At 39.4% G+C, this 11,149-nt stretch overlaps 1 protein-coding gene across 1 annotated transcript in view; it reads left to right on the top strand.

Moving 5' to 3' along the window:
• The window catches only part of TTC37 (tetratricopeptide repeat domain 37), a 52,666-nt gene that overhangs the window by 37,983 nt on the left and 3,534 nt on the right, over positions 1 to 11,149 (top strand). The window contains 6 exon segments of the mRNA XM_009330309.1: positions 1 to 85; positions 1,392 to 1,520; positions 2,153 to 2,274; positions 4,581 to 4,739; positions 7,393 to 7,545; positions 9,325 to 9,513. The exon segment at positions 1 to 85 is cut by the window's left edge and continues 26 nt beyond it. Of these exon segments, the coding sequence (XP_009328584.1) occupies positions 1 to 85; positions 1,392 to 1,520; positions 2,153 to 2,274; positions 4,581 to 4,739; positions 7,393 to 7,545; positions 9,325 to 9,513 (837 nt within the window).

Raw genomic sequence — 11,149 nt, 5'->3', positions numbered from 1 at the left:
CAGTTGGCAGCAGGATGTCACATGTTGGAAGATGAGAAAAACAATCCTCTGAAAAATATTCAGAAGGCAATCCGCCTCTGTCCAGGTGACTCTTGTTCTCAAACACAGTAGTGATTTTTTTACCCATCAGAAACAAAATTATTGTGCTAACAAAAAAAAATAATCTACTTTTCTTGGGTTGTTTTGTTGTTTTGGATTGTCCATGTATGTTTTGGGGAGAATGCTTAGAGTTGAAATTTTAACTGTCATTCCAAGTTTAGACATGGGGAATTAAACTAGACAAGAAGAAAAAAATGGCTGAGTTTTAAGGCTTGTTCTGAAAACATGGCCAATTTGTTAATCCGTCAGCAGGAGAAGAGATAAGTATTATTTCATATATTAGACAAAAAAGAAAAACACATGTTCTCTCAGAATCGGTATGCTACACCAAGCAGAAGAGATTTATTCATCTAGCTTGAGAATTTGGATTGGAAATGTTCTGTTACAATACACTGGTTATGAACTATAGGCAACTGTTCACCTATTTACTAAATGGTGATCTTCATTAAACGTATGAAGCGCAAATCTAGTGGGGTTTTCAAGTGCTAATTTGCACTTGATAGTGAAATACCAAAACTTGTTTTTTCTGCAGTAATTTTGCTGTAATGCATTAGCGTGGCTGTGCAAGTTAAAAATTTCAGTTAGTTTCCTACAGGTACACGCAAGACTGACTACTATTCAAAAGCAGTATGCTTTACATTTTACTTGTTAGATCTTCAAGCTTTATTTCGTTTTGCTGGCAAAATTCATTATCTTTGGGATGAAAATTTACATGGGTGAAATCTTCAACTGAGCTCTGTCCAGTTCAGGACAGAGACCGCTCTTGCAGTCATAGTTGCTCTTCACGGGGCTAGGTCAGGGTAAAGCTGACACTGGAATGAGCTGACGCTAGAAGTAGACACCTATCCCTGTAACTGTCATGCTAGTGGTCAGGCAAGACTGAGTCTGTGTGACTGAAAGCTGTGGATGGCATCTTGGGATTTTTGCTGCCGCTGTTACGCAGCACTAAGTGATAGTCAAATTTAATCTGTGTGGTCAGAAGAAAACTGGCTGCTTCAGGTTAGCACACCAGTGGTTATGTGAAAAATATATTAGTTGGCTTTAGAAACAGCATCTCTGTCTTATGATTTGAAAAATCTTACTAGTTAGAGGCAAGTAGTTATCAGCTGCCTTGGGCTGAGCTGATGTAAGGGTCTGATTGAATTACTTGCCTTGTTCTTGCTATCTCTCATTTATGGTCTGTGGTTCCATTGATGGCTATGTTTTTATGCTTAATCTGGTAAAGACCATTCCAAATGAACCACCAGCATATTTAGAATGGGCACGAGTTGCCTTTAACCATTCTTTTCTAGATAATCCTGCTGCCTGGGCAGTGCTAATGGCAGCCTGTCATGCTGAAAACACCGTCGTCTGTCTAAACAACACTCAGCCGAAGCGAACAGATCTAGAGATGACACTTGTATCTACAGTTTCAGCCAAAAGTAAGCTATACAAGTTTTCTAGTGTAAAAAAATAAAATTGAAATGCTTTAAGCTTACAATACTCTTCTTAATTTCAGAAACTTGCAAATAAGCTGAGAATTGCTTAGTAGTGGTTTGAGCTGTAACTGTATTTTACCACATAAAAATGCTAAATCCTAATGCACAGCTAGGGTTAATTACTTAATTGCAGCTTGCCTTCCCCTCCAAAGCCTCAAATGCTTTTTTAAAATAGTACTTCTGAACTCTGATGCCTGGATTGATGGATGGGTGGATTACAGCACAGGAACACTGCTTACAAGGAAAGGCTAAAGTACTCTTGAGTTCTGTAACTTTTCCAGTAGAGGGATAACCTCAGCCTCAGTCTTGCTCAACGTCCATAGTGTTTTGAAAACTGGAACTAAAATTCCATGTTTGATGGATTGTTCTCAAACCATTAACTCAAATGGTGTATTCTTTTTTTTCCCTTCTTCTTGCTTTTACTTTTATCATCTCTTAATGTTCCTACTAATGAAGGAAGCCATGTCAGGTTAATACTCCTAAAAGTTCTCCCTTACGAGATCTAGAGCACGTGACATGGTATGGCGCTACAGCATATACAGTAATCTGGTTAAGTGTTTTATCTGTTTTTGCAGCTGGAGAAAAAAACCTTCCACATAATTATATCCGGACTCTTGAAGACTGGTGTCTATGTCAAGCTATTACCAGTCTAGAGGAGACTGGTAAACTCTCAGAAGCTGAAGCTCTTTGTACCAAGGTATGATGGCATCATACTGGCAGATTGTGGTAGAATTCTATAGAATTAGCAACTGTCTGTTCCATCAGAGCTACAAGATGCAATAGTTGTTGGCATTTTCTCCCCTTTCCAAGATATTTACTCTGTTTGCAAGACCAAAACTGTATTAATAGTTGAAACAAGCAGTGTATGACATGACAAAGCTAAGTCTGCCCTTCCTGCCTTTATTCATTAACCTAGTATTAAGCAAAGCATTACAGAAATTCAAGGCAAGAAGTCCAGGTAGGAGACTTGCAGGGGACTTAAATGTCTTCTGCTCTGTTGTGTTGGTACTCTGGTTCAGATCCATAAGTGGATGCTACAAGTTTTAATTATTAAAAAGAAAATTCTTGAGGCAGCACAGTTGGGGAAGGGGACTGGGGTGTTAACAAGCCTCAAGTGTGTGTTTCATGTGTTCATGAACAGAACACTTGGCAAAAGATAAGCACACATCCCTGACTTTCATTAAGGAAAATGGCTAATCCCCTGCAAATGTGCTCCTTGCATATGGCATTTCTGTATTAATGGGGAAGGGAGTTTAAAAAAAAAAACCAACAAACAATAACAAAACAGATTCTGTGAACATGCTGGTTTTCTAGGGTGAAGTACTTTCTTGTCTCTTTGTTTGCTTGTTGAGGAGGTGTTTTCCTTTTCTGGCCAGCACGTCTACTGACCTGTGTTATATTAACAAGGATCAGAGATTTTTAGACAGACATACAAGGTGGTATCTGGGCATGGGGGAAGGTTATGGTCGGTTTTGTTTGGTTTTTGTTAGTTAAATAGCTTGGGGAGGGGACAGTCAGTGCCTGCAATTTGTGAAGAAACAAGAGTAACACTCTGTTGTGGTTTAACCTCAGTCGGCAACTGAGCACCACGCAGCTGCTCGCTCACTCCCCCCAGTGGGATGGGGGAGAGAATTGGAAGAGCACAAGTGAGAAAAACTCGTGGGTTGAGATAAAAACAGTTCAATAATTGAAATAAAATTATAATAATAATAATACACAAAGCAAGGGATGCACAGTACAATTGCTCACCACCCACCAACCGATGCCCAGCCAGTCCCCGAGCAGCGGCCCCCCCGGCCAGCTTCCCCCAGTTTATGTACTGAGCATGACGTCCCATGGTATGGAATGTTTCTTTGGCCAGTTTGGGTGTGCCCCCTCCCAGCTTCTTGTGCACCTCCAGCCTTCTCAGTCGGTAGAGCATGGGAAGCTGAAAAGCCCTTGACTAGTGTAAGCACTACCTAGCAACAACTAAAACATCGGTGTGTTATCAACATTCTTCTCACCCTAAATCCAAAGAACAGCACTACACCAGCTATTAGGAAGGAAATTATCCCTGCCGAAACCAGGACACGCTTTCTGGTACCACAAACTCCCATTGACAGTTTTGGACCCCAGGATTCTCAGAAAGCAATATAACTGGGAATGATGAGTCAGGCACTGCAGTTGTTCAATTTGAGACAGGCGACGTGATTCCACGTTTGTTAATGGGGGAAAATTCCAACAAATACTAGCAGCTTCTATTGTGTTTCAGAAAGTCTCTGCACATCCGTGCAGTCTTTTTGCAAAGCAGCAGCTTATTAAGGACTCGCAGACAACATACTTTGTTTTTTTAAAAAATGGGTGAAAAGTACAAGCATTGTTTCTTAGATCTGGTTTGAGTTATAATTCTTGGAAGTATTGTGATTTGAACAGGTAAAATAACATGTGATGTGACTTGTAGAAGCTTCACGTGCTTCACCTGAGAAGGGTAAAGTGACAGATGACTAGTTTTCTGTCTTTGCTTTTTTGCATGAGTTTGTCCCGAAAAATACTTTATAGGTATCGGCTGTTATTGAACAGGAAATGTTTAGTAAAGTGCTTCTGTTCCAGTGAGAATAAAGCACCTTAGCTGGGAGAACTGAAGTTGCTTGGAACATATTCAAGGTCACTTTTAGCCACAGGACAGGTTTTTGCCTCCATTAGCCCAAAACTTGTAATGATTGTGAAGCTCAAGGAGAACTAGAGGTCTGCTATTTACCTGTCTATCTTTCAGAAACCTCTAAGGGTAGGACAGGTACAAAATTTAGGATAGACTTCAAATGTATTTTGAAGACAGAAAAAACGTTATCCATTTTCATGTGTCAATTCCTTTGTGCAGAGTAGGAGGAAAATGCCATATTACAAGCATCCTGAGAATGCTTTCAATGCTGTTTGCTGTAAAGACCAAAATGGAAAAATCGAAGTATCTTCTGATATTTGGAAATGATAATTCTGATATCATGTTGAGCCTTGTTTTGGTTTTAGGGTTTAAAAAGCTGCCCTGAGCACCCCGCTCTGTTTTTGCTTTTGAGACAAGTTCAGTGTAAGCAGCTTTTGCAGTCTCACAAAGAACTTCCAGACGCCATCCTGGAGGAGCTTCACAAGACAGTCATGACCAGTTCAACGTCGGTTGCAGCCTGGCAAGTAAGTGTGGATTCTCTCCCTGACTTTGGTGTGCTGCTCTCAGCAGAGTATGCACTAGAAGTGGGTCAGAGTTTGTTTCACTGGTTGCTTTTATTTGTCTGCTGACAGTCAGTGACAGAAAAAACAGCTTATATTCAGTTCTTTATAAAGTTGTAACATTATGTTAACTTTCTTTAATAGTTGAAATAATAAGGACTGTTTGTAAGAGCAAGCAGACATGGAGGCAGGAGAATTACAAACTTGAGATAAACCCCTGGTGCCTCTGTCTTTAGAGATCTGTGACTTGGCATGTGAGCAGAAACCAGTGAAGTATTTCATAACCCATAAGAATAGATGGAAGTAGATGGTTTCCTAATGTAGTAATATACAATTCCTTATTCAGGGTCTGAAAACTTGAATAAGTCACTTTCTCCGTAATCTGATCTGACACATCAGGTGTCACCATTCTTTTGAGTAAGTTGAGTCTGTAGGGAAGAGAAATCACTCCCAGTAACAGTGTTCACTCATTCCCTTGCATTGCATCACGAGTTATCATTTTTAGTTAATATGAAGGTGCTATAACTTGCTTCATATGCTGCTTCTGTGAGACTATCTGAGAAGTCTCTCTCACACGTGCCAAGAGATCTTTCTGGTGATGCAGCATATTTATTTATTTATTTCCCAACTGTTGTTGTTAGTTACAGTTACTATTTTCCTTTACCAATGTTAGCAGCACATTGTTTAGAAAAATTCCGTGAACTTTTAGAGTCCTTTATGTAGTTGCAGGATTTATGGTGCTCCCTCTGCCTGTTGAACAAATAAAACCCCGTTTGCAGTAAGATTCACTAAAGTTGATTTCAGTCTTACAAGATCAGTGCAAGGCTGCTGTAGAGATCATTATCACACTTACTATAATGCTGCAGATCCTCTTCTCTTCTGGAATATATGAGTATCAGTTGTGGAAAGGTGCTTTTTTTGATGCATTTTTCTTTGGCTTGTAAGACTTCATCTTTCTGAACTGCAGAACTCATTCAGATTGGATTTGCAAAATACGGGGGCATGCAAGATATGATTGTATTCTCTATTTTAGTAATATATTTTGAAAATGGAATTAGGGATTATATACATTCTTCAAGCATCCCTTGCATAGCCAAGTGTCGTCTTGCTTACAAACAGGGAGAAGTGAACTGAAAGTGTATGTGGTTTGGAGGGAGGGAAGGGTTGTTTTGTTTTGTTTTGTTTTTAATCCAGGTCACAGATAAGATACCTCTGAGGAAGATCTTTTCAGTCTTCAATTAAAGAAGATATTGCTCAGGGCTTGGATACCATTCTGAAAAAGCCTGGGTGCTACATCTGTTCCTAATGGATAGATCTATGCTTTTGTTTTGTGGCCTAGACTTCCTAAGAGTTTGATAAATGTTTTGTCTTACTCAAAAGTATCCATCATGATGCCTTACAGTTTTACTAAGTTAGAGGGGCCATTAACTTTGGGTTTTGCTTCAGTTTTTGGCTTTTGTCTAAATGGCTGTTTTGCAGGATTTAGGAGGGCTGCTGAACTACTGTTCTGATGGCTCTTCTATTTTTTGTGCTGTGGCTTACCAGGAAAATAGAGAAAAGCTGGTCTGGCAGAGCTGCTGTTGTGCCTTTGCATGAGGGTTCTTTTCTCCTTGACATCTTGAGTGGTAGATATCTTCAGCTGCAGAGAACTGTGCACAAAGAAAGCTTTTTTTTTTCTGCACATGAATGGATGTTTTACTTTACAAAGCAGTCCTGCAGCTTGATGTCAAGGATGCACAATCTCACTAGTGCTAATAAGTACTTTCTAGCGTGTCTCTTTTTAATGATAAATAACTTCTATGCATCGGAAAGGGTTAAGAATTTTGCCCCTTCTAACACCAGGCAGTCTTCAGCTAGGAAAAGTCTAAGGACCTTTGCTTGAAAGCAAGGGAATTGTTTTTTAAGAAGTCGCTTTGTTTGCTTGGTGATTCAGCAAAGAATATTTCTAAATGTGGCTTATGCATCTTGATGCATATCATGTACATGTCAGGGATTTGCAAACTTGTGGCTGCGTCTGCTTCAAAAAATGTGACATGACTACAGCATTAAAGAGGGAGGAGTTAGAATCCTTTTCCTTCTTTTCTTGAGCAAATCCAGGACATCTTGTGCTGTTTGAGAAGGCAGTAGGAGTATGAAACTCTGCACAGATACCAGTGTTTACTTCCTTAGCCCCATCTAGCTCCTCCAGCATGACCCTGCTGGGTCAGAAACTGTGTAGCCCAACCCATCTTCTGAGCTCAGGCTCACATTGTAATGTCTTTCATGTTCCTAGCATTACTCAGATGGGCTGGAAAAACCTTTGTTCCAGAGGAAAAATGATCTTTTCATCTCTACAGAACTTCTAGAGACAAATGAGGCACCACACAATGCTCTTCTGTTGTCCATGGGTGGTCAAGGGAACTCTAAAATAAGTTACTGTAGTGAGGTGTACTGCCAGCAGACTGCATTTTCCTACAGGGCAGCGCGCAGTATGTTGTTGGAATGAGGGCTGGGTGGGTGGTGGTGTTCTAGCTAATAGTACGCTGTGGTACTCTCATAAATTGAACTAAATGTTACTACCTAATGGATGTGTGTTTTGGTGGTTCCATAATTGATTTTGTTGGATGTTTATTTTCAGTGGCTGGCAAAAGTATATCAGTCTCAAAGAATGATGGTTGGAGCAGAGATGTGTTACAGAAAGAGTCTGCAGCTGGCATCACAGCAGGGCAGCTGGAACGGGAAGTTATCCAGTCTGCTCAGGCTAGCTATGCTCGCACTGGAAATCTGCATGGTAGGACAATAAAAATTACGTAACTGCATGATTTAACAGGAGTTCATGGGATGTAGGGCTTCTGCAGTCTTTAAATGAAGCCCCTGTTTAAATGACTTTGCATTTTATGACTGACAACTAGAGAATAAAATGAGACTGCAAGGGGCAGTGGACTGTTTCTAGAATCTCTCTTTGTAAAAAAGGTTGCTGTGAAATAATCACTTAGAACCACTGTATACATAAAGAGGCTAACTTGTTCAATAAGGCTTATTTCTCTAATAACAGATTCAGCTTGATCATCCAAATTGACTTACCCTTCAAGTCTTTGTCCTCTTGTTCAGACAACTGCCTTAATAAAAGTTTTTCCTGCACTGGTGCCTGGAGACTTCAGTCAGGTTTCAAGTAACTTTATGCTATATGGTCATTTCTAGACAGGGAGTCTTGCCTATGTAAGTAGTATAAAGAAGTATAAAAACAATCTAAGGGAAGTGTATCTTGTGGTATAAAGAAAATTATTCTACTCCTTGCACCGAGGGGCCAGGTGAACATGACTCAAATTCTTGGCAAGTGTCTGTTCTCTGTAAGCATCGTCACTCTAGAAACTTGAAGTGCTCTACCAGACTTCTTTAAAGCCTGGGGTAAAAGGTAGATACTGCTGTGATCTTGGCTAACGCTTTTTCATGTGTTTTAACAGCTGATCAAGCTAACAGCCATAATCAAAATCAGGCAAAGGCACCCCATATATCCTGAGTGCTTGTATAAGAAAAGGCAGTGACTTTTACCGAGGATAAAGCTGCAAAGCTGTTGCTTCTGGTGGGAAAAGAGAATCCCCCTCACTGCAGACAAGTTTCTTTCAAACGGCAGAATTTGTCAAGTGACGGGATTTTTTCTCCCATGGTTCTTCTGTCAGTTTTCTAGTGGTCTGTTCCCTGTTTCCTATAGCTCCTAAATGTCTCCACAGGTCGCAAGGTACCCTCTAACTTTATTAATACTACTTCTTCAAATGCTGGCCTGAATTGCCTGAGAATGTACAAGACTTTGTTTAAAAATGTAATTAGTACGAATTTGATTATCTCATCTCGACTTTTTGCATGAGCAGAGCAGCTCATCAGTGGTTTCTGTTCAGCCTCTCTAATCTGCACTGGCTTAATGAAATGTGCAAAAGCCTGGTGAAAACCTTGCTCAGATACAAGAAAGCTCTGTGTTTGAAAATTGCTTGTCTCCCAATTATCTGTCCAAATGAAAATTTGGGCACCCCTTCAAGTACAGTAATTTGAATGCAATCCGGACACAATGGGGATAATAAGATTTTTCTTAAGCCAAAAGATACAGGGATTTGCTCGATAGTTGCTCTACTAGGTAATTACCATCTTGGAGTTGTTTTTTACTTCTGGTAGAATATGATGTCACTTCTGGGGATAAATTGTACATTCTAGAATATTCTTGTACATGGGATGAAGATTTACAAGCTGAAAAGCAAAGAAGGGTTTGTGATTAAAAGAAGCATTACTAAAACGCGTATTAAAAAAAAAAAAGATTCTTTGCATAAACGAGCAAGCTGGCAAGGCTGATCCTAGAATATTTCACGTGACTTTTCCAGGCTCTTCTAACTACTGTTTGTTTTTTGTTTTTTTGTTTTTATTTTGAAAGAAATCTCTCTCTAACCTGCCAAATACTTTATATAACTCAGAACAGCTTGAATTAAACCTGCTCTCTAGAGAGCTGCAAACAAAAACTGATTTACACTACACACTACAATAAAGCCCTTTTTTTTTTTTTCTTTTTTTTCTTTTATCATAGGCTAATGTGTCAAATGAGCACTGGCCATCCTTGGTCCAGGAGGCAACAACTGAAGCTTTGAAACTTTCTTCTTGCCCCCTGGCAGCTCTCCTACAAGCACTGCTACAGTATAATCGCAAAATGGGAGCAAGGTATGCATAATCTGTTAAGTTTAATTGGAACACGCAGTCTAAAATACAAGCGGTCATTATCCCCAGATCTAACTCCAAGAACTAAAGGAAAACTGAAAACAGGAATTAATTCTTGAAGTAGTGTGGCAGTTAAAAGGGAGAGGGGGGAAGGGATTAGTAGTGTGGGGAGCAGGAAGCAGCAGAATCTTCCTCCTTTTCTCAAAAAAACTGTAGATGAACTTCATACCAAGAGAAAAACAGCTGTAAGACAACTTTTATTTTAATGTTACCTAAATAAATTAATCAGGAAGACTATACATTTCTCACAGATCTTGTTAAATAGCACAGCGGAAACGAGTATCACTACCCTGTCTACTGCTGGGATTCATTTTGATCCTAAATTGGGCTCACAGTCAAAGTTTGTGTTCATTCCCGAACAACCAGGTGCTCATTGTGGCTTTTTGAGGAAGGGGAGGAAGATCTGGGGGAGGGGGCTTGGAAGCCTCCTACTTTGTGAATTTGGTTATTATGTCTAGTTTGTCTTTTACGGTATTTTGCTTAAGCTGTGGAAAACTGGAATATTCTTGATGGTTTTGTTCAGTAATTTCACCTGGTTTTATAGACAATTCTAACAAACTGGCTTACTTTCTCTGTGGGCTTTTAAGAAGGTGACAGGCAGCCTAATGTGATTGTGATGCTTGTTAATTATAACAAAATTGGGCTGAAAACTTACTTAATCTATTAAAATCAGTCTTACTACAATTTCAGATATTAACTTATGTGAACAGTAAGGTATATCACAAGATCTAGTTGATCTCTCTAGGTGTTCCAAAATCCTGAAACAAGAAGTTAATCTTAACTACAAATAGCAAACGAAAAATAGATGTAACCTCTCAACAGCCTGTTAAATCACAATGTACTGGAAAATCACATTGCTTATAAAGGAAAGAAACAAGAGCCAAAGCTGATGGAGCACCAGTGAATGAATATGACATCCCTAAACTTAATTGTCAGTTTTACCAGATCTCTAATGACATGGTGAATTTGAAAATGTCTTGGTTAGGTATAAGTGGGCGGTGTTGGAAGGTAGGATCAGCCAAACAGAATTTTAGACTTTGTGTAGTACTCTATTCCAATTTCCTTCTCTTCTGCAATTTCACATCTTGCCTCTGTGTTTGCAGGAACTGCAGTACCTGTTGTAAGTGCCTGGATTAAATATATGTGTATGATATTAAAATCTGTTGGGATTATTAAGATTTATTGTAGTACCTGCTTCTCTCAGGTGCACTGTCTTCCAAGAGATTTATTTCATAGCTGTTAAACAGGAGAATACCTGCTGTACTTGTTCCGCGGATCACATACTGAAATCAGAGGTTGTGCTGAGTTCATAAACAGCATGATGTTTGTCATGTTATTGACATAGCAGATTTTATGACTGCTACAATCTAATTTGGGTTACTTGCTAGTTAAAGCACTAACCTGAGTGTAATATATTAAGCATAACAACAGTGGCAGTATTCCTTAGCATTCTAGATGCAACTACATAGGAAACAAAGGAACATACAACTCTGCTCCCTCACTTTCTTGAGTGGTATGGAAACAAGGACCTTCCCTTATTACTCCTGATCATTGCTGCTTGCTCTGGGATACTGGTATGTTGTATGCAACCTAGTCAGTTGCATTTGATTTGGATTATGTTTTGGTTATGCTTTTAG

This window comes from Pygoscelis adeliae, unplaced genomic scaffold, assembly GCF_000699105.1.
Source record: "Pygoscelis adeliae isolate BGI_AS28 unplaced genomic scaffold, ASM69910v1 Scaffold178, whole genome shotgun sequence".
NCBI lineage: Eukaryota > Metazoa > Chordata > Aves > Sphenisciformes > Spheniscidae > Pygoscelis > Pygoscelis adeliae.
Note: the sequence above shows the minus strand (reverse complement) of the source record. Positions and strands in the feature narration are given on the sequence as shown.